This window comes from Leopardus geoffroyi, chromosome A2 (genome assembly GCF_018350155.1).
Source record: "Leopardus geoffroyi isolate Oge1 chromosome A2, O.geoffroyi_Oge1_pat1.0, whole genome shotgun sequence".
NCBI classification, from domain to species: domain Eukaryota; kingdom Metazoa; phylum Chordata; class Mammalia; order Carnivora; family Felidae; genus Leopardus; species Leopardus geoffroyi.
This window is the reverse complement of record NC_059331.1, coordinates 158,393,140-158,417,540: the sequence shown is the minus strand read 5'-3', so window position 1 is coordinate 158,417,540 and position 24,401 is coordinate 158,393,140. Positions and strand designations below refer to the sequence as shown.

Here is a 24,401-nt window from a genome sequence, read left to right as displayed (position 1 = left end):
ACCCTTAATGTCTGATTTTCACAGTAATTTTATACTTAAAAACAGATTAACACAATGGCAGGTTTTTTTTTTTTTTTTTTTTTTTTTTTAATTTTTTTTTTTTCAACGTTTATTTATTTTTGGGACAGAGAGAGACAGAGCATGAACGGGGGAGGGGCAGAGAGAGAGGGAGACACAGAATCGGAAACAGGCTCCAGGCTCTGAGCCATCAGCCCAGAGCCCGACGCGGGGCTCGAACCCACAGACCGCGAGATCGTGACCTGGCTGAAGTCGGACGCTTAACCGACTGCGCCACCCAGGCGCCCCAACACAATGGCAGTTTTAAGAATTTTTTTCAAGCCGTATACATTCAGCTTCCCACTCTAACCCTAAGAAGTACTCTTGTATGTAATAAAGCATATGAATGTCCATGTAGCTTACAGTAATTGGGGCTTTTTCATAATTTTTGTACCATGTTAAAAAAAATTCAAGGGTGAGATACAAAGAGTCAGATTTTTTAAGCATCTTAAAATGGTAATTCACTGGACCCAATAGAAATTTACTAAAGTCTTGACAAAAAGAGACAGGCCTTTATGATGCATTTTTTTTCTTCCCCGTTGTAATTACCACTATCTCTGAAACTCCAAATGTCATAAATTAGCTGTACAGGAGGATCTTAGCCCAGAACATACTCTGCTGGTTTTGTATTTCCTGAATGGCTTTGTAACTGTTGCTGAGGCTGTGTAAACTCCTTTGTACCCTGGGTTTCGGCTAAATCCAAACAGAAAGTAGATCCTTTTATGTTAGCATTTGAGCACCCAGTAACATACGTTACATACCAGAGCGTGTCTTCTGCAGTTTTTCACAAGCAACGTGTTTGAAGGTTGAACTACATGCAGTCAACTGCACTGTTAAAAATTTAATGTCTTTGCCTGCAGAGTGTGCCAGTGTATTAATTTAGTGGTGCATTAAACCTCTGCGTTTGAGGGTCATGAGCTTACATCTCTAAGCCTGGTAGATATCTAATAAGGTTCAATATGATTAATACATGAGTCTTTTATTAAAAAAAGAATCCTTTTTACTTAGATTTTATGTATTTTTTCATGACCTATAAAATCATTTACATAAGCCACATTAACTAATCCTAAAACACACCACGATTCTTGCATTGCATATAAGAGCCATAAAGGATTAACTACTATTTTAAAAGGCAGTTTACATTTGGAACAAGTATTAAGAAAAAAAAACTATTCCTTTTTGATTTCAAAAATTTTTTTTTAAAATTCAGTCACCATTGGGAGAAAAAGACCGACTGAATTGGCCAATTTAGTACAGAATGTTGAAGCATATTTAAGTCATGAATCAAGAAGACACCAGTCACTGTCTCACTTGAAATTGCAAAGAGGGTGCCACAGGCAGAGGTGTAACCAGATGCCTAAAATTATGCTTAGATCTGGAGGATGTTCCTCCTTATTCTCTAGCAGGTCTAAACATCTCTCTTAAAGAAGAAAGAAAGACATAGTCAGCCACGATGGTTTCTTCATCCCTTGACAGGGAAACGGGATGGGATAGGTTGTTTGTATCCTTGGATTTATTTGGAAGGATAAGACTTCTATGGAATGAGAGCCAGAAGAGAGAGATTTTGTCAGTCAGATTCATGCCTACATCTTGGCAAAGCCCTGCAGTACACATTGTAGGAAATGGCCCTTTGATCCTGAGGGGAGGGGACGGGCATCACTGCCGTGTCATCCCTCCATGAGTGCAAAACGGGATACGCGGGATACCCCAGCGCTACTAGACTGAGGCACAAGAGGCTTCATGGCCACTACTTGCAAGTGAAGCTGCCCCAAGGCCAAGATCAGAGGCAGCTGTTATTCTAGATCCATCAGATGGCCTCAAGTGCCCAAGTAGAAGCCAATCTATAGTCACATCTTGGCAAAACTCTCCTATTGAGCGTGCAGTGTCTATCACCTCTGCGGCAAGGGATGTGCTAACACTCAGAAGACATCAGAGACATTTGGGTGAGTGTTCATCAACGAGACCCAAAAGAACCCAGATGAAACACTCACATTTTCCAAATGGTTGCGATGTTATATGGAGTAAGGGAGGGACATCTCCCAGATTGCTTCTTTAAAAAAATGTCTTTAATTAGGAGTAGAAAAGTGAGAAGTCACAATTGTAACTACTGGTCCACTACCGACTGTACCGAAATGAGTGGCTCAGCACAGCACCACGAAGGGCCAAATCGGAGATACTCTCAAGCTATTTCTACATGTACACCTGACTTACGTTTTTTAAAATTAGTTCAATTTCAGTAATGACTGTTTTACCAAACAGATTAGAGTCGTAAATCTGTCTATATCATGCCAAATAAATAGGACTTAACCTCTAGCTTTGATGTAAATCTAGCTTCTACAAACTGTATAACTGTTTTTGAAGAATGATTTTTTTCAGTATACAGTGTATAGTCAACATGTTGGGGGAATAATGTCAGATATTTTGAAAAGTTTTTTCCTCCTGATAGTTGCAAATATAGCAATTAAGTACAAATGCACTTGTTTTTCATTTTCTCCAACAATACTTGTAAATCTAGGGAAATTGATCTATAAAGTCTGTACTTTCTTTCACCTATACCATGAAATAATATTCCCGTATTAAAAGTGAATGTAGATTAGCTGAATTTTCACCTTTTTAATTTTTTTTTAAATTTATTTCAGAGAGAGACAGAGTACAAGTTGGGGGAGGGACATAGAAGAAGACACAGAATCCGAAGCAGGCTCCAGACTCTGAGTCGTTAGCACAGAGCCCGAGGTGGGGCTCAAACTCACAAACCGTGGGATCATGACCTGAGCCGAAGTCAGAGGTTTAACCAGCTGAGCCACCCAGGCACCCCTGAATTCTCACCTTTTTATCTAATGTGTTTTCTACAGAGGTACCAAAATGTGTTTGCTAAAAGTCAAGTATTGAACCATGTCCTTAGCAGTAAGGACATTTGTCGGGTCATTTTCTCTTCCCCCACTGTCCTATAGTGTTTTAGGAATGGAATCAATGCATTTTTGAAATAAGAAAATACAGTACAAAGTGTCTCAGTTAAGCACTTTATGTCTGTGCCCCATGTTTTGTGGCCTTTCAAAGATACGGGATGAGAAACCTCTGAATCCGTTTTGCTGCTGGTCTAAAGTCCGTGACATTGGTCTGTCTACAAGAATCCCTTTCTTCTGTTTCATAACAAAGGTCTAAAAAAAAAATTAGGTGGCACTGCCACATTTTCAAGCAATTTAAATACTTGGCATACAACTCAAATCATAACTTTGCTCAGCCTGGCTAAAAAGGGTTCTGGACAGTCTTCCAAGATGTCAAGTTTCATAGTTTGAGTCTGTTACAGAAGGCATCAGGAGACCTGGGTCCTGGTGCTGTGCGTCTTCAGATCAATAAAATATCTTAATTTGGTTTCCCAGCCTTGAAATAAAGGGGCTGGATATCAGACCAGTGGTTCTTGGTCTACATTCTCTGAAGCTGTACAGCCCCTCACCAGTTCCCTAAAGTCACCTCAGTTTAGTGGACAGAACTCTGAAGTTGGTACCTTAATTGGTTAAAGTAGAAGCAGCTTCACTATTATCTACGTCAAACCACTGAACGAGATAGACAAAGGTCTCTTTCGGATTAGAAATTCTGTGATAAAAGAAGTTAGATCAAGTCATGTACCTTATTGGGAGAAACAGACATCATTTAATGTATAAGACAGAATGTGCATGCCTCTACACCAAAGTGATATTGAGCATTTTAAATAGAAAGTTATATATCTGAGGCCTGGATAATATGTAACTTTGCATGCAAATAGTTAACACAAAGAAAGTTCAGCCATAAAAAGTTGTCATCAGGAAGGGATCCATGGTATGAATATTGAAAAATGGATGGATTATTGTAACTAAAGCAGGGGAAAATATATTAATTATGAAATAAAGTAGCTTGGTTTTAAAGATGGCTAATATTTGCAGGCTCATTAGAATATTCATATAGTAAGATGCCAGCTATTCCTAATGTGAAATATTATCATTGTATATCAGTAAGGGGAAATTAAAAATGAAAATAGGTCATGATGAAATATAGTAGGAACAAGCATATATATTTATAGGTTTATGGACAAAGTCTAAGACACTGTTTTATTACTATTGATAAAACAAATCATATCTGTTAATCCTAAAACATTTGACTTAAATCAAATGCTGTTTTTTCCTAAAAGACAGTGGTCAGACTCTCATTAAATGAAATTCTATTTCAAAAACAGCCACATAATTTACTGAACTCTGCTTGATAGTAAACATCCATCTACTATTCCTGTCCTATAAATATTTTTCAACAAGGCAGGGAAAAGCCACTGTGACCACTGGGATTCCATTTTCGGGAGCCTCACAGTTTCAGGCTGAGAGATGGCAGAAAGATCGGCCATCATTTAAGGAGCTGCGACCCAGGTGTACTGACAGCCCTGGCGGGCTAAAGCATGGAGGACGTGAGGAGGGGGGGCAGAGCTCCTGAGGGACAGAGTGGACAAGGACCTAGAGTGGAGGAAGTCAGGAGGCAGTTCAGGGACCCGGGCAGCAGTGAGGATGCCATCTTGAGAGAAGTGGACATTTCACAGCATCTTTACCAAGGTAGAGCCAGAATCTCAGAGGGGTTTACGTGGCCCATCTTCCAGAACTTCTATAAAGTCAAGGACTCAGAGTCCTCTGATGCATGTGACTAGACCTTCCCAGCTCTAAATAGATGGAGAATCAACTTCTAATTGTAAACTTCACTCCTAAAACTTATCAATAATTCTGCCTAGGGGGTGGAAATAGATTTTTTTTATTCATATATGGGCGTGTTTTTGTGTGGCAGTATGTGTAAACATACAATTTTTTTAACCCCATATTACCTAATACATGTATCACCTCATGCCACCTAACATGTTTAATTTCAGAATATGTTCAGAATTTGGAAATACTTCTTCAAAGTGGTTCTGCTCTTTGATCTAAGGAGGTGGTCTTTCCTGTATGGTTTATGTGGTTCCTCCTTCTAGTTTATATGAAAATGCATGTCATTCTATTGTTATTTCATTTTTTAAATATACATGCGTGAACATTTTTCCAGTTGTGACCAGTGTATCTCGTGTGAAATGTTGATTTTTCTTTTACTTGGTTCAGCAATTTTTCTGGAATGCTGCACAGTCATCTTTAATGACTACATCATGTTCACCAAAGTTTATATTAGAAATTTATTTTTAATGAAGTCAGAAAGCGTGTGTCTGACATGGCATCCAAGAGTGGCACCAGACTTGCCAGGCCTCCATCCCCTTTCAGAGCTTTATTTCCACAGCCACCCTGGGGTTTGGACTCTCTGATGTCATTGCCCTTCACCATTTCCATGCTTTCACCACTTCTGTCCACACTCAAGGTGACAGCTGTAATCCAGATCCTACCCATCTGTCACACACTGTAGTGGGTTGAAACCTATCTGGTTAAAGATGAGGTTAATAGGTACCTTCACCAGTTGAACATATATCCTGCTACAACAGGTTATCTTCTGCCTTAAATATGAATAAGCTTGGTTTATAGACTAGCTTAATCTTAATGAGTAATGTCCTTCAAAGCCGTTTCTGGGGTTTTTTTTTGGGGGGGGGAGGGAGGGGTATCACCAATTTTTTTCCAACCCCACACATGCCACTCTTTGAGTCTCTTCCTCCAGGGATAAGGAAGAAGTGAGATGTTTAGTAATAGTCCTTCATGACCCCTTATTCCTCCCAGTAGATCTGTGCTTTTTCTTGAGCATAATGTTTATGGATTTTTTGTTTTCTTTTGTTTTTTTGGTTTGTCTGTCTGGGGTTATCTGATGTGACTTGGTAAAACCTCAAAGAGCACAGGTTATGTCTCCTTAGCTTATTCTGAGTAGATGCCACCTGCAGGTCTGAGATTGATACTAAGTAATTATACCCTGCTACCTCCCATCTTCTTTTCTTCCCTCTTCTTTGCCATTTCCATTTGTTTGATATACTTACGGTAATCTCTGTTGATATTTGAAGGGTAGAAACAAATGCCACTTTAGAGCTTCCTCGGTGCAGGTGAAATGATGACAATAATACAACAAATTTTCAGTGCTTTCATGCAGAAGTCAAAGACCGGCACAGACATGAACTCATTCATGTTCACGACAGCTGTATCAGAGATGACAGAAGACAGGTATTGTCGCATGCTGAGGTCACCAGAAGAACTGTCAGCCAGAGCCGGGGGAGTACTGCAGTGGGAAGTTCGCCTCTGTTTGCAGGGAGGGCAGTGAGGCAGGAAGAACAAAAGAACTTGCCGAATGTCCTCCCACCAGTCAGCCACAGATTGGGATGGGAATCTTTGGGATTGTCAGCGTTGCCACGTGCAGCCCTAACTGTCACACCTGTGGGCATGTTTGGGAGACGGGCCAGTGTCCACAGGAGGCCAGGCAGGGCCCCAGGAGTGGAAGGGAGTAGAGCAAAGTAAAGCAGCTCAGAGCAGCCCTTGGACAGACTCACATTCCCTTCTTTGCCCTCCCCTTTAAATCTGATACACACTGGCTGGGGCTCCTGGGCGACTCAGTCGGTTAAGTGTCCAACTCTTGATTTTGGCTTAGGTCATGGTCTCACGGTTCATGAGTTCGAAGCACGCAGCGGGCTCTGCTTAGGATTCTCTGTCTCTCAAAATAAATAAACAAAAAAATTCTTTTTTAAGTAAAACACCTGATCTGGACTTTCCATACTGAAAATCTTGGGCCATTTCTACACAGACCATTCATTTTTAAATAGGCCACATTTTGTGGGTTTGGACTGTCCTTTTTTTGTCATAAAGCAGTTCTGTCTGATTGGCTCTTTAACTGCGGCACTGACCCTGTGAGTAGAACATGCTAGTGATCTAACACATTAGAGAATTCTTTTTAACAAAGAAAAAAAATAACATTTTAGAAAAGCCTCAACGTTTGAAAGTGCTTGGGAAACCTTTTCTCACTGGCCTCATTAGCCTTGGTTCCTCCAAGCTGCAGCATTTTCTCGGTCTAATTGTTTTTGGGACAGCAGGCTGAGTGGAGACACAGGCAGTGTGGAGGTGGAAGAGTAATTGAACATCAGAAGCCTTCAACCCAAGGGCAAGGGAAACGTGACTTCCGAGAGATGAAGATGAATGCAGCCACTTTCGAGTGGAATTACAATAGCCCTTCCTCAGACACGGGAGTTCACTCGGGGAGCAGCCGGCAGGATAGAGAGGGGACAGCGCTCACCTTGGGAGGAGGCCTCAGCCCATGAGGGCTTCAGAGATAACTTCCCAAAAGAAAGCACAGAGGAGGGCTTGTTATCAGAGGCCCGGGTAACAAGGAAGACGTCTGCTCTTATCATTTTTCCAGGCACACGAGGCCTAATCTGGGTTAATTTTCCATCCTCCTGCATCAGTGAGTGTGGGTAAAGGCTGTCCTTGGTGAACTTCAGCAGGCTGACAAAGGACGGACCCCTTCCCATATTCCACACTACGCCCAGCGTCCCCTGTACAGGCCCTTCTGTGCTGCCATTAACGCACAAACCACAGGCCAGACGCCTGCTTCCTAAATTCAGCACGCGTTTTCTTCACTTCAGATTTATTTTAACACATTTCAAATCAGCGAGCATTTACTGATTTGATTCTCCTAACAGCATTACTTCAGCTTTTGAGGAAGTAAAGGTGAACAAGGAGAAGGCACTTTCCTTCACGAGGTCTTAGTCTTTTTTCCTAACTTTCCTCCCAAATGTTATTACTGAATTTTAATATTAAAAAACCTCAAACCTACAGAAAAATTGAATAGTACAGCAAAATCTTTATACCTTCCATCCAGATTTATAACTGCTAACATTCTTCTTTAACATTTGCTTTTCTTTCTTTGTATGTGTTTATTATTAATTTGGGCTGTAGTGGGTAGAGAATCAGAGCTTGTACAGGCTAGAAGCTGACATTTGACCTGAGACCGGAAGGATATGGGATATGTTCCAGAAGGAGGGGAAACATCGGAATTTCTCACAGGAGTAGGAAGTTCCTCATCTATTAAGGGAACAGCAAGGAGGTTCTGTGGGAGAAAGTAGCCATTTGAGGAAAGGCCTTAAATGCCAGGCCAAGGTGTCTGGGGTGGGGGCAGTGAGGTTGTGGGCGGTTAGGTTCCCTCAGTTTTCTTTCAGATGGGAATGGCAGGGTTGGATGGGGGGGAGAGGTAATGACTGGGAGGAAGGAGTATAGTTAGCAGACCACCTGCTACATATTCTGGCAGGAGTCTGCCTACTGAGTTCCTTACAAAACCCAGGACGAATTCTATCGGTAATTTTAACTTAGGTTTGTTTAGGTTTTGCGCTTTTGGTTTTCTTGTCTAGTTTTGCTAAATCTTTCTCAGCCCTCAATTTGGATGGCAGAGGACTCCGTCCTTTTCTTATTGCTGAGCATATGCCAAATGACCAGGTCCTTGTTGATCTATTCCTGCTGTAGCTGAAATAATTTGAAATGACTTGATCTGCTCATTTGAATTTAATAGTCCCTTTATAACATGAGACTGTCTGAATACATATCTGCAAATGAATCAGTCCAAAGGTAAAGTTCCCTGGAGAAACAGATGACTGATTAGTATGGTTTCTCCTTCAAGAACCTTGATCTCTGCTGTTCAAACAGTATGGTAGTCACTAGCCACATGTGGCTGTTAAACACTTAAAACTGGATTTGTGCAAACTGGGATATGCTATAAATACACACTGGATTTCAAAGACTTAGGTCAATAGACATTTTAGATATATTACATGTACAGAAAGTGGGCCACTCTCACCACTTTTATTCAACATAGCTTTAGAAGTCTTAACCAGGGCAATTAGGCTGGAACAAGAAATTAAAAGCATCTAAATTGGTAAGGAAGAGGGGTGCCTGGGTGGCTCAGTCAGTTAAGCGTCCAGCTTTGGCTCAGGTCATGATCTTGCAGTTCGTGTGTTCGAGCCCCTCATCGGGCTCTGTGCAGGCAGCTCAGAGCCCGGAGCCTGCATTGGATTCTGTGTCTCCCTCTCTCTCTGCCCCTCCCATGCTCATGCATTTTCTCTCTCAAAAATGAATAGATGTTAAAAAAGTGTTTTTAATTGCTAAGAAGGAAAGCCGTCACTATTTGCAGGTGACGTGACCCGACAGATGAGACAGAGAAAACCCTAAAGACTATTTCAAAAAAACTGTTACAGCTAGTAAAGGAATTTAGTAAAGTGGCAGGATACAAAGTGAATATACAAAAATGTTGGATTTCTATACACTAATAGAGAACCATCAGAAAGACAAATTAAGAAAATAATCCCATTTACAGTTACATCAGAAAGTATACCTAGTGATAAACTTAACCAAGAAGGTAAAAGACCTATACACTGGAAACTCTAATACTTTGATGAAAGAAAGTAAAAAATACACAAATGGAAAAATATACCATGCTCATGGACTGGAAGAATGGTGTTAAAATGTCTATATTACAGGTCAGTGTAATCTCTGTCAAAATTCCAATGACATTTTTCACAAAAGAACAATCCTAAAACTTGAAACTGCAGCAGACTTTGAAGAGCCAAAGCGGTCTTGAGAAAGAACACACCTGGAGGTGTATTACAGAGCCACAATAATCAAACAGTATGTTACTGGCATAAAAACCGACACAGGTCAGTGGAACCATTTAGAGAGCCCAGAAAGGAACTTATGCATATATAGTCAATGAAATTACAACAGAGGAGCCAAGAATATACAATGGGAAAAGGACATTCTCTTCAACAAATGATGATGGGAAAAGTGGACAGCTACATGCAAAAGAAAGAAACTGGACCTCTATCATGCATCATTCACCAAAAAACTCAAACTGGATTAAAGACTTCTACTAAGACCTGTAACCATAAAATTAGTAGAAGAAAACAGATGGTAAGTAACTTGCCATCAGTCTTGGCAATGATTCTTTTTGATTTGACACCAAAAGCAAAAGTAGGCACTAAAACAAAAATAAGTGGGACATCAAATTAAAATTCTTCTGCAAAGTAAACCACCAACAAAATGAAAAGGCAGCCTATACTGCAGGAGAAAATCCTATACTGGATAAGGTATATCCAAAATACATAAAGTTGAATAGCAAAAAAAATTGATTAAATATTTTCAAAGAAGATAGTCAAGTTGTCAGCAGGTACATTAGAAGGTGTCCAACCTCACTAATAGTTAGGAAAATGCAAATCAAAACCACAGTGAGATATCTCCCCTCACCTGTTAGAATGTCTATTATCAAAAAGACAAGAAATAACAAGTGTTGGCAAGGATGTGGAGAAAAGGGAACCCTTCTACACTGTTGGTGGGAATGTAAATTGGTGCAGCCACTATGGAAAACGCTATAGAGGTTCTACAAAAGTTAAAGATAGAACTACCATATGATGCAGCAATGCTACTTCTGGGTTTTATCCAAAGGAAACAAAAACACTGAGTTGAAAAGTGTCCATCAATGGATGAATGCATAAAGAAAAGCGGGGGGGCGGGGGGTACACACACACAAAATGGAATATTATTCAGCCACAAAAAATAAAGAAATCCTGCCATTTGCAACAACATGGATGGATCTTGAGGCCATTATGCTAAGTGAAAATAAGTCAAACAGAGAAAGACAAATATATTCTTTGTATGTGGAATCTTCAAAACAAAACCAATTCCTCAATACAGAAAACAGATTCATGGTTGGCAGAGGCTAGAGGTTAGGAGTGGAAGAAATGGGTGAAGGTAATCAAAAGCTACAATCTTCCACAGTTAAGTCATCAGGATATATTATACAGCATAGTAAGTATAGTTAATAATACTGTATTGTTTGGAAGTTGCTAAGAGAATATATCTTAAAAGTTCTCATCACATAAACAAATATCTGTAACTGTGGTGACGGATAGCATATTGACATATCGTGGTGATCATTTCTCAAAATATACAGATATACCATATTAGTTTCATACTACATAATGATTCAATATGTCAATTACATCTCAACAAAAATAATGTGTATGTGTGTGTATAAACATTTTACCTATTTTTACTTCTTAAACAGATGTGTGGATCACATATTTCCATTCAACAGTATGAGAAAGATAATTGAATCTATTTCTGTGACAGATGGTCTCAAACTTGTTGTTTTTTAAGATTCCAATAAATATACATGAAAGGCATGTATTCTACAGCTCTACACTAGGACTAGTTTGAGATTCTACCTTCAAGAAAGTGAAAAGGCCGTACTGATATTTAATTTTTGACGATTTTTAAGAACGACCATAAGTATAAAGCCTATTTGATAGGAAACTACTTTAAAACAGCAACTCTGGGAAGGATTTTTTTTTAAATGTTTATTTTTAAGAGAGAGGGAAACAGCACGCGAGCAGGGGAGGGGCAGAGCGAGAGGGAGACACAATCTGAAGCAGGCTCCAGGCTCTTAGCTGTCAGCACAGAGCCCGTCGCAGGGCTCGAACCCATGAACTGTGAAATTGTGACCTGAGCTGAAGTCGGACACTTAACCGACCGAGCCACCCAGGCGCCCCAGGGAAGGATTATTATTATGAAAGAGTAAGTTAGTAGTGTTTAAAACAAAGTTTGACTATCATATATATCTATAAAAACCTTTTTTAAATCTATAGTTCAAATAATTACAATGGTAAAGACCAATCATAGTGAAAGGATTTCAGAGGCAGTAGAGTTGGCTTTTTCCTGCTAATGAAATCTGTCATGTTTTCTTAATATACAGTGTTTCCCCAAATAGCCCAAGCATCTTCAGAGAGTAAATGATGAAGGTAGAGCATACGGTACTTCCATTATGTCTGAAATAGTGATATGTCCAGTGCGTCTAACTGCACTCCTCGAGTTTAACCTAATGTTCCGGGATGGTGGGGAGTCTTGAGATCCATCATAATGGCTTCATTAAGCATTTGTCTGTGTGGCATAGAAGGTATTCACTTAAGGCTTTGGACGGTTTCTGCATTTCCGCGGCATCGCCCACTGACTGTCCATCAGGCTGCTGCCAGTTCCATACTTTAGGGACAACAGACCAGCCTCGATTCTTGTTGTAAAGCTCTTCAAAGCGTTGCCTTACCCTCCCTTGGTAACATGTGTCTAACAGCTTTTATTATCGTCATAGCCTGTAGATTTAACCTCCCTGAACTTCGTTTTCCTCATGTGTAAATTGCAGATAAAAACCTGCTGTACCTCGAGCATGTGCTGTGCTGTAAGTGCCCAGGCAGTGTGTGGAATGAATGAGAATTACTCATCTCAAATACCACCTCTTTGCATAGCATCTCCTGGGCAAAGCTCATTCACTCCCCTCTCTTTACTCCCTCAGTTTCATCAATTTGAGAAATGTTTGCATTGCCTTTTTAGAATTTTACTGATGTATTTTTACAAAATAACCCGTGTTGACGCACAGATTCCTAGGAAGCCAGGACAGAGGTCAGGCCTCTGGGGAGAATGTATGTGGCACCCTCCTCACCCACGGATTCACTCCCTACTCGAATATACAACCCATCCTGGCCAACTCATCAGCGCCTGCCCCGTGCTTCTGTCCAGTCTGCTGGGCTTCATTGTATATACATCTTTCTATCTCTAGTGTCCAGCAAAGAGTATACATAGCCTTAGTAAATACGTATAAAACAAATGACTTACTAGTCTGGCCAAGCTTATCTCATTGTACCTCTCCACTGACTATAAACTAATCACTTGAATCAAGGCATTTGCTAATAGTTCAAATCATGGCAGTCTCTCTCTCTCTCTCTCTCTCTTTTAAAAAGACTACTAAGGTGGGGAAAGAAAACCTTGACCTACTTCACTGACAGAAGAAAGTAAAGACGTTTAAGGTTTCTTTAATACTTATATGAGAAAACTGAGTTCATAGATAGAGCCAGGGTTTGAACCCGCGTCTGACTTAACCTCACATGATGAGGGTTATACTATTTTTGACAGAGAGATGCCTCCTCTGTGAAAGTATCAGAACAGACCTATGACCCAGGTGCAGAGGGAGCAAACGCTTCCCCATCTTGCTCTGCAAAGCCTTAACGCCTCAGAGTCCTCCCACAGTGCTCCTCCACACTGTCAGCCCGCTGAAAAGAGCCACAACCCCGTGCATCAGCTTACAGAGGTAAGGCAGGCAGGAATCCAGGACGGATGGCCCTTCTTACCTTCATGTGACACCAAAAGGATTGAATACTTTGAATTCTACCAATGTGCCAGCTTTCTGCTTTATAATCTTTAGTCTTTGCAGCTTTAGAGGAAAGCTGGTGGGATGTCACTGAAAGGAAACAGAATACTAAGTGCCTCACTTCCATCCTTACCTTTGGGAAGGAAAACCGTTTGAGGTCATGGATGAAAACTGTAAAATCAATGTTAATGTTTCTCTTATTTTTAAGTACTTCTGTGTCTCTAGCATATGAAAACCCAAAAGTTAGGCTGTGCCTCTGTGGTCCCTAATATATCCGGTATTGAATTTCATTGGAACAGGAACTACATTGTTGTCATTAGACCCCAACTGCCCTTAAAACAATGGATGACAGTGGCTTTGAAGCAAACAGACGAGACTGAACTTTCACATTTAGACAGAGCAAGCAACTTTAGCTTATGTTTATCACATATGATATGGTTGCCTATGATTTTATACATAGCTGTAACTTTTATTCTGGTCTCTGATTAAAGCAGGACTTGATCAGAATGACTGGTTATCTTAGAACCATGGTTTACTCTCTGCAAACAAAGAGGGGGGAAAATAAACTGCATCTAAATTGTCTAAATGTTGAATCGAATCTAACTGTTAAGCCAGCCAAAGTTTTGGGCAAGTTCTCTGGGATAGGTATGAACAAGTAATTTTTGAGGGAATGATGGCATCACGATGGCAACCTAGGTCATTCCCATCTTCAGTCCCCTTCCCAAGAAACCAAGTAACAGTTATCCACAGATGAGACACCATTGTGAAAACCCCAGAGCATGGGCGTGAGCCTGAAACACAAAGACCGAGGGAGACTGCCCTAGAAGATGAGAGGAGCAGCTGCACCCTGGCCGTACCCCTCCTCCCCCACCCCGGGCAGCACAACGCTGCACCAAGTGGAGCCTCCAGTTTCTCCAGCGGGAGAGACAGCCCGAGATGGACAGCCAGCTCCCCTAGCACCAGGGCTCACCTGAAGGGGACCCAGACTCGGGGCTCACCTCAAGGGGGGATTGTGCAGCTTGACCATGGGGATCAGATTGTGATTAAAAAAGGGAAGTGGGGTTTATAGCAGCCACATCTGGATCTTGGAAAACCAAGTCTCCACTCACAGTGGCATCCAAACAGAAATTTCAGCCAGTGCATTTGCTTACCTGCAGAGCCAAGACTGTGGCCCAGTCGGACCAAGGAACTTGGTGGGGCACAGATCTGCCCGATTTGGGACCACAAATAATGAGCCACGCCAGCCGTGGAGTCTGTTCGTTTGCACTGCTTGGGCCGGACAGCTAATTCACAGGGCCACCTACTGCTGAGTATAGTTCCCAGCCCAGGAAGCCTGGCCCGAGACCCTGGGAAGCTGTTTAGCCCAGTGGGACTCAAGTGGAAAACCTGGCCAGCAGTGTTGCCTATCTGCAGAGCCAGAACGGTTACCGTGTTTGGCCAGAGAGCTTGGTGCAAAGTTCCACCCGATTGGACCCCCAAACAAGAGCCTTGCATGCCCTAGGGCCTGACCTATGGCCCCAACCGACTAAGGAAACTCACTTATAGTCCCGCTCACTGTTCAATACAGCCTCCAGCCCAGCTTCACCAGGAAACCCAAACATACCTCCTTCAATCCCAATTACAGGAGCACTGGACTGAAGAGCCTAGCCAGCAACCTTGACCATTTGCCGAGCCAACCCACAGCCTGTTTGGTCTCCAGAAAAAGAGCCTTGCCAGTCTCGGGGCCTCTACGGCAACCCCACCTGAGCAGGGAAGTAATGTGTAACACTGACCACTGCCGAGTACAGCCTTCCGCCCACCCAGCCAGGGAACCTAACCAGGGCACACGGAAGTCAGGTAGCCCGTCCTACAGCCCTGCTTGTAAGCGGCCTGCGAGCAGAGAACACAGCCAGTGGCTCTCCCCAGCTGTAGAACAAAGCCGGTGACCCCCCCTGGCCAGAGATGGTACACAGTCCTGCCTGATTTGGGTCCCCAAACAACAAGCCACGTTGCCTGTAGGCCCCGTTCTTCTGCCCTGCCCAAGCAGGGAATCTAGTTCATAACCATGCCTATTTCTGAGGATAGTAGTAGTCCTGACTGTCTAGAAAGCCTGACCACCAAATCCAGTCAACTGTGGTGTCCATCATACAGTTGCACTTTGGCAGGGAACACAGCCAGGACGTGGAACTTGAGGATCCTATGTTAGGCCACAGAACAAGTCTTAGCAAATTGAAGAAAATTAAAATCATGCCAGCTGTCCTCTCTGCCCACGACAGTATGAAACTAAAGATCAATAACAAGAGGAAAACTGGAAAATTCATGAATACATGGAAATTGAATAGCACTCTCCTGAACAACCAATGGATCAAAAAAGAATTTTAAAAGAAAAAGTATCTTGAAACACAGCATACCAAAACTTACGGGATACAACAAAAGCAGTTCTAAGAGGAGAGTTCATAGTTACAATGCATACATCAAGAAAATACAAAGATTTCAAATAAACAGCCTAACTTTATACCTATGGAACAAGAAAAAGAAGATCTAAGCTCAAAGCTTGCACAGGAAGGAAACCAAGATTCAAATGAAAGCAAAGATTGGGAAGTGAAATGGAGAACAGGAAAACGGTAAAAACTAAGAGTAGGTTCTATGAAAAGACAAACATAAAAGAGGACTCAAATCAACATTTATAAATGAAAAAGATGACAACCCAAACCACCAAATACGAAACATCATATGAAGGTACTATGAAAATTCCACCGACAAACTGCACAAATTGGAGACGAAATGAAAAATTCTTAGAAACATACAACCTACCAAGACTGAGTCAGGAAGAAATAGATCTGAACAGATGAATTACTAGGAAGGAGCTTGAATCGATAATAAAAAACTCCCTGTGGGCGCCTGGGTGGCGCAGTCGGTTAAGCGTCCGACTTCAGCCAGGTCACGATCTCGCGGTCCGCGAGTTTGAGCCCCGCGTCGGGCTCTGGGCTGATGGCTCAGAGCCTGGAGCCTGTTTCCGATTCTGTGTCTCCCTCTCTCTCTGCCCCTCCCCCGTTCATGCTCTGTCTCTCTCTGTCCCAAAAATAAATAAACGTTGGAAAAAAAAAAAAAAAAAAACAAAAAAACTCCCTGTGAAGAAAAACCCAGGACCAGATGGCTTCACTGGTACATTTTGACAAACGTTTAAAGAAGAATCAGTGTCAATCCTTTTCAAACTCTTCCAAAAACTCAAAGTGGTGGAAACACCCCCAAATTCCTTTTGTGAGGCCAGTATTACCCTGATACCAAAGCCAGATAAGGACACTACAAGAAAACTACAGGCTAACACCCCTAATACAGATGCAGAGTTTTTCAGGGGCACCTGGGTGGCTCAGTCCATTGAGCATCTGACTTTAGCTCAGGTCATGATCTCATGGCTTGTAAGTTTGAGCCCCGCATTGGGCTCTGTGCTGACAGCTCAGAGCCTGGGGCCTACTTCAGATTCTGTGTTTCCCTCTCTCTTTCTGCCCTTCCGCTGCTCGCTGGCTCTTCCTCAAAAATAAATTTAAAAACAAGAAGCAAAAATTTTCAATGAAATGACTAGCAAATTAAACTCAGCAGCATATTAGGAGGATTATTCACTGTAATCATGGGAGATTTACCTCTGGGATGCAAGGATGGTTCAACATACACAAATCAATAAACATGATACAATAAACATGATAAATAGAATGAAAGAAAAGCAATCATATAATCATCTGAGTAGATGCAGAAAAAGCATTTGACAAAATTCAGCACCCATTCATGATAAATACTGTTAACAAATGTATGGAAAGAACATATCTCCATATAATAAAGGCCATATATAACAAGCCCACAGCTAACATCATACTCAGTGGTGAAAGTTAGTTTTTCCTAAGCTCAGGAAGAAGACAAGGGTGCCAACTCTAACCAATCCTATTCAACACAGTATTGGAAGTCCTAGACAGAGCAGTTAGGCAAAATAAAAGACATCAGAATTGGAAAAGAAGTAGTAAAACTGTCCATTTGCAGATGATATGATTTTCTATACAAAAAATCCTAAAAACTCCACCAAAAAACTGTTAGATCAACAAACTCAGCAAACTTGCAGGTTACAAAATTAACATAAAAGAATCAATAGTGTTTCTGTATACTAACAATGAGCTATCTGAAAAACAAGGAAATGATCCCATTTATATAATAGCATCAAAAACAATAAAATACTTAGGAATAAATTTAACCAAAGGCGCCAAAGATCTCTACACTAAACCTACATTAATGAAAGAAATTGAACAAGACACAAATGGGAGGATACCCCATGTTCATGGATTGGAAGAATGTACTTAAAATGTCATACTATCCAAAGGCATCTATAGATTTAATGCAATCCCTGTCCTAAAACTTGTGTGGAACCACGTAAGACCCTGAAATAGCCAAAGTAATCCTGAAAAAGAACAAAGTCAGAGGCATCACACTTCTTGATTTCAAACTATATTATAATGCTATAGGAACAAAACAATGCTACCAGCATAAAAGGTATACACATGAGCCAATGGAACGTAATCAAGAGCCCAGAATTAAATCCCCACATATACAATCACCTAATAGATGACAAAGGGTCCAAGAATACTCCACTGAGAAAAGACCATCTCTTCAGTAAATGGGACTGAGAAAATTGGATATCACATATGAAAGAATGAAACTAGACTCCTATCATAAACCACTCCCAAAAATTAACTCAAATGGATAAAGACTTAAACATGAAACCTGAAGCCATGAAACTCCTAGAAGAAAAACTAGGGAAAAAACTGCTTGGACAAAAGGTCCTGGCAATGATGTTTTCAATATGACACCTAAAGCACAAGCAACAAATTAAAAAAATAAACGCGTGGAACTGCATCTAACTAAAACCTTCCACACAACAACAAAAATCAACACAATGAAAAGACAACCTATGAAAAGGAGAAAAAAATATTTGCAAGCCATGTATCTGATAAGGAGTTAATTTCCAAAGTATATAGCTCATACAATTCATTACCAAAAAGAAGAAAAAAGCAAATAATCTAATCAAAAATGGCCTAAGTACCTGATTGAGACAGTTTTCCAAAGAAGATATTCAAATGGCCAAAAGGTATATGTAAAGGTGCCCAACATCTCTCCTCATTAGAGACGTGCACATCAGAACCACGATGAACTATCACCTCTCACCTGGAAGAATGGCTATCATCAAAAAAACAAAAAATAATAAATGCTGGCATGGTTTTAGAGAGAAGAGAATGCTTGTGTCCTGTTGGTGGGAATGTAAATTGGAGCAGCCACTTTGGAAAACAGTGTGGAGTTTCCTCAAAAAATTAAAACTAGAACTACCCTATGATCCAGCAATTCCATTTCTGGGAACATATCTGAAGGAAGCGAAAACACTATGTTGAAGCGATCCCTGCATGCCACGTTCTCTAGCAGTCCTATTCACAATAGCCAAGAAATGGAAACAACCTAAGTGTTATTTCCATCAGTAGATGAATGGATAAAGAAGTCATGTATGTGTGTATGTGCATGTGTGTGTGTATACTGTGTACACACACACACACACAGGAATATTATTCTGCCATCAAAAGGAGAAAATCCTGCTATTTGCAACATGAATGGACCTTTAGGATATTACGGTAAGTGAAGTGAGTCAGAAAAAGACAAATAGTGTACGATGTCACGTATATGTGGAATCTAAAAATACCACCCTCACAAAAAACCTCAGATACTTTGTTGCCAGGGCTACAGGGGTGGGGGAATTGGGTGAAGGTAGACACAAACTTCTAGTTACAAGATACAGAAATACTGGGCACATAATGTACATAACTATAGTTAACAATGCCTCGTGGAATAGAGCTGGTAAAGGTGGATTCCAAAAGTCCTCATCACAAAGAAAATATTTCGTAATACGTGTTTACAAAGTTTGTTGTGATAATCATTTCCTAGGATGTATATACATCCAGTCATTATGCTGTTCCTGGGCATCAGTATCTCAGTAGAACTGGAAGAAAATCATTTGCTTTTCTTCTATCTGTGGGAAGCTGTCAGTCTTGTTATTTTATTTCATGATTGACCCTCAAACATTCAAAGCAGGGGGAGTTCAATCATAATTCCAAATATTTTCCTCAAAAAAAAAAAACTTTTTTCTCATAAGGAAGACTTCAAGCTTTGATCAAAAAGCATGATTCTTTGACTTGAAGAAATACACTCCAAAATAACTGTAGTGACGTAGTAAATTGAAATTCATGATTTGTATTTCAGCTTATTCATCTTTTCTATCATTTCATTGTAATACAATCAAATATATTTCAGTGTAACCTTTCATTAATATTGACTGTACCGTTAGAGACTGGATGTGTTCCCCTAAAAGTCCTAGGTGGAAGCCATAACCCCCCAAAGTGATGGTATTTGCAGGTGGGATATTTGGGAGGAGTTTGGAGTTTAGAGTTGAATCAGGTCAGGAGGGTGGGGCCCTCATGATGGTAATCGATTAAAACGATTTTCATTCTTTCTCCATTAAGAATTAATGTCTTAGGGAAACCAATGTATATAACCTAAGTGTCCATCTAGCCCTGATAATCAGATAGTCTGCTTTCAGAAAATCAGAAAGGAATTTACATGCAAGTCAAGCTAGAGAAATAATCTTGTGCTCTTGTCCTTGGAGCCCATGTGAAAACCAGGATTTTAATCTAATCAGTTTCCAAAACAGTAAAGTGTGCTGCATGAATTTCAGGTGGTCGTGTAGACCTTCTTTGCACTCTACACTGGCAGGCCCATGAAAGCATCCCAAGTTGTCTTCATGAATAAAGGTTTGAAATGTTCGAGAGAGAACCGTGAAACCCTGGGCCTGGGCCAGAAGTCCCGACGTCCCTGTGTGCACCTGCCTGCAGGCGTGGCCACCCCGCAGGAGAGCCAAGGTCTCTTTCTCCAACAGATCCCAAGCAGACTTGGCCTTGAACCCACGACCACCTCCCCTAACTCACTATCCTCACACTTGTGTCTGGGTTAGTAAATTCATGTGCGTATTAATGTCCTGTAGAAATTTCATCTCAAAATTCCCAATTACTAAAAAGGCCAGAGCTCCTACTGAATTATATATTAGGGTGATATTCCCACAAGGTTCACTCTGTACCCTTAGGTTTACCTTCCAACTTGCATCAGTAGACGCGTTGACAACTCCGAAAAGCAAACGAATTTGAGTTTTAAGTAAATAAACTGTGTTAACTGGTAATACTAGTTATACATTATCCTGTAATGCTGTTTCTGAATTGCCTTTTCAAGATTTCCTCAGAAAGATAACAAGCTCCCTCTTGTGGGCAGTGGGCATTATATATAATTATTTCCCCAAAGCACTGTAACTTCATAGGTACCTTTTGTTTAAAGGAAAAGGGTCCTCTTCTGTCTTTGACAGCATGGGCTCTATTTTTCTCTTTGAACGTTAGCAAGGAAAATGATATTATCATGGAATGTTTATAGGACAAGTCATGAGTTTAGAGTCATTTGATGTGAACTGTTCTTCCATGTGCAAAGACATTAACTTCAGCTAACCTGTTAGAACATATACATACAGGTATATATTGATGTGTATGTGGAATTGATAAGCAAATTCTATCACTCAACTCCTAAACCTTTACTTTGATAAGTAGTTAGAGGAGATTATCTCATCTCCTGGCCTCAGTTTACAGCTTGGCTTATGGCCTCCTCAGGATCACCCCGTTGGAAGTCTGCTTTGACCTTTGAGTTCCTATTAATTTTACAAAGCAGGCCTGGCTCATTTTGGCTTTTCTTAATTTACGAGAAAAATATAACCAAAATCCCATGCCTTTTTGGAGTAATTAGCTTTCCGCCCCATATCATTCATACTTGACGCTAAGACTGCATCTTTATAGAGTTTAATAACTTATGTAAAATGTTAACTCTGAATCATCAAGAAAAATTATAATTGCACCCAGGCAGGGAAGCAAGTAGCACATTAGAAAATGGGTTTTGATTTTACAATCGGTAATGAAAAAAAAATTAGAAAATTTAATGAAATTTTGTGAGAGAATGGCATATATCCCAGAACGGTTAACAACCAATAACCAACTCCCAGAAAAGTGGTTATGGCAAGTTCTAGACATTTTCAGTTTTAAAATCCCACGTCATATGTTTCACCTGTCCCACATTTTATATATCTTCTATCACATATCTATTTATATAACTTCTATCTTAAGCACATGCTTAACTGCTTTTCTGGTAACTGTTGACAGAGTTCTACACTGGAGAAAGGCTGGTTGTCACTAAACATTTCTTTTTCTCATTTTCTTACAGCAAATAACGTGCTTGGTTTTGGAACACTGGTCAGTACTTCCAATACCTACGATGGATCTGGTGTCGTGACCGTGGAAACGGACCATCCGCTCCTCTGGACCATGGCCATCAAAAACTAACCCCGCACCTGGCATCCATAGCTGTGCCTCTGACTTACCTCATTTGCCACCGACTTCTCGCTCAACAAGGACAGTTCACCTTGGTTTACAGAAATGAAACCTCTCCACCGGAAGCCCACTAGTTTTCAAGATATTGATGTTTAGATAACCCAGGTAACACAAATGCCAGATCTCAATTTTACAGTGAGGGAGAAAAAATCATTATTTGTTAAAGTAAATAAGCTCTATGACATTCAATTGGAAAACTAATGTGGATCATTCCACTATAACATTCAGTACTGTTGTTATGTTACTAATCATTACATTTATCCTAGAAAATTTTTTTTTAATTTTGAAGCTGAGAAAGTTCTCTGCTGAGGGTTCTTGGTGTTCAACACATAAGCTTTCTTCTGCCAGTCCTTAACTCCATACCCCAAAGGCTACTTCTGAGTGTCTATTCATGCTAGATTCCTCTGTATAATACAGGAAAAAATTCCTTTCAGATTGGGATGTTAGAACCACACCATTTCACCCTGGCCTCATTACTGTCTTGGTATTATGATCTTTTAAAAGTAAATCAAGAAGCATTGACCTAATTATTAAGTTTGAAAACAGGCAGTTATGTAAGCTCCACGTGAAGGGAGACACAGCGTGGAAGCTGAGAGGTCAGAAAGCCCCACTGACACAGTCACCCCAAGCTCAGCTCCGCAGCGAGCATGCTACCCTTTAGCGGAGTGACAGGTGAAAACCGCCCGTGTCATATTTACAACCAAGCCTGAAAACGTGCAGAGGACATCTTCGCATGCAAACTGAATGGTTTCCGACATTACTCAGACTGAAAAAGCAGTGGTTCACAGACCCCAAGTTTATGCAGAGGACCAGGAAAGGAGTTTGACAACCCGTGGGGATAAGCGAGGATCTGGGTCTGAAAGCCTGAGTTCCTGTCCCTGTCCAGCCATTCGCCCAAGTTCCTGAACCTGCTCCTTAGCCAGAAAGTGGAAGGGGCTGCACGGAGGGTGCCTGAGCTTCCTTCCCACAGTCAGAGTCTAGACGCTGACACCTGCCCATTACCAGGCAGAGAATGCACTCAGCAGTTGCTGACTCAGCAGTTTAAACACCTGGGGCCCTGGGATTCATCCGTGTTTCTAACGAGACCCTCTTCTCTCTTCTTACCCTTTCCTGAACGATTTACCAAACCAAACGTTGCCGTACAAACCGTGACATAGGAACCCCCCCCCCCCCCCGCCATGTTTTATGTACACACATCCCCGTCCTGCTGCGAGGGAGCGGCAGCCCTTTCCTTCCTGGTGTTGAGACAAAGCAAGAGTCAGGTTTGAAGTGGAGAATAGAAGGGGGATCAGCTGAACCAGCATGCAGTTGTGAACAGCTTACCTGAGAGGTCATTTTTAGTTATTATGCAAATACATGAGATTGAAAACCGATGTCAAATAAATTTAGTTACCCATGTATATGTTTGTAGTCCATTTTTAAGATAACATTCCATTTTCTCAGCTGTATTCGTTATCACCAGTCTCTCATAATCAAGGTTTCTGTACAAAACAATAAAATTGCTCAAAGGATGAGTAAGAGCGACAGTATTTCACCCATCCAGTGTCGGAGAGCCAGCCAGGATTGTTGATACTTGCTCTGTCCGGCACGCAGAGTACCCACCGGATCACGTGTGCCAGGGGTTCACACAACCTCTGGATCCGTTGCCCATCTGGAAAACAGGGAACCTATGTAGCACCTGTCTACCTTGTAAGACTTAAGAAGGACAGGGAGACTGCTTTCAAAGGTCTTTATAAGCTGCAGAAAAAAGAATGGAAGGAACTGCTGTCACAGAGAAAGTGAAGACAAGTGGGGGAGGAAGGGCCCTGGGAAAGAGGAGAAGGCTCAGAGCGCAGGGGAGGGTCCCAGATCGCGCGCTCAGGGCTGTGTGCAGGCTCCCTCCAGAGCCTCTGTCCCTGTACTGCCTGCCTTCCCACTCAGAACAGCAGACACGATGGCACAGAAGCCGGAGGAAAGGTCACGCATCGGCTTCTTCATTGGCTCATTCAACTCAGAACCTCCAACGGAAAAACGTAGTACTTAAGACCTCCAAACCACTGCCCCAAACAATACCTGCACCAGAAGAAACCAGGAAGGAGCAAAGGACCGGTGGGGACAGCGCGTGCCATTCTCGGCACTTGTTATTTTTTATTTCACTTAGGAGCTGAGGCTCAGCCGTTATACATACATTACTAGAAATGAATTCACGACATATAAATGTCTTCTGTTTTGAATTTTTACTACCAAAAAAAAGAAAAGCAACGCATGTCCTACTGACCCTGAAAATCTTACCAGTGGCAGTAAGTGGATACTAAGCAAAAAGAATATAGTTTCTGAAACCCAGTAAGCAGAGGTGGGGAAAGCATTCAGACAGCCCACGCTCACCACCTACGGATCGGGCCGGAGCCACTGGACGCCCAGGGAAGGGCTTCTCTTACAGGACAGGGCACCTCTCCCACTTCCTGCAAGGCTACCGAAGAATTAGGTATTGGACCCCATTCCGTTCCTTAAAGCTACCCAAGTGCTCCTTTTCTCTTCGTGTGCTTCCCTGCCACATCACTGTAACACGTATCTCTTATGTTTGTCCCAACAGCAGGAGTCTGCAGACAGCACCATCTCGGGTCCCCAGGCAGCCCCTCTTCCCACCGTCCTGTCCAGTTTGGATCCTGTCCAGGATCCTGGTTACCTAAGTCACTGATCAGTGAAAACATGCTATGATTGCTCTTCTCTACAGGCAGC

General features: G+C 41.5%; 1 protein-coding gene and 1 long non-coding RNA gene across 13 annotated transcripts in view; one reads left to right on the top strand and one right to left on the bottom strand.

Moving 5' to 3' along the window:
- TPK1 (thiamin pyrophosphokinase 1) overlaps window positions 1–23,083 on the top strand; it is a 359,845-nt gene extending 336,762 nt beyond the window's left edge. For 10 of the 12 annotated variants that reach the window (XM_045496023.1, XM_045496016.1, XM_045496020.1 and 7 more), the window contains one exon: window positions 21,517–23,083. In XM_045496023.1, coding sequence (XP_045351979.1) covers window positions 21,517–21,635 — 119 coding nt within the window. In that variant the 3' untranslated portion in view covers window positions 21,636–23,083. The remainder of the gene's footprint in view (window positions 1–21,516) is intronic. The other 2 variants (XM_045496025.1, XM_045496021.1) reach the window with 2 other exon arrangements.
- Window positions 1,021–6,128, bottom strand: LOC123607053. Its single transcript, XR_006716625.1, has 2 exons — window positions 6,014–6,128; window positions 1,021–1,591 (listed from the first exon to the last, which is right to left on the bottom strand). It is a non-coding gene; the product is annotated as an uncharacterized LOC123607053 (long non-coding RNA).
- Window positions 23,084–24,401: the final 1,318 nt, after the last annotated feature.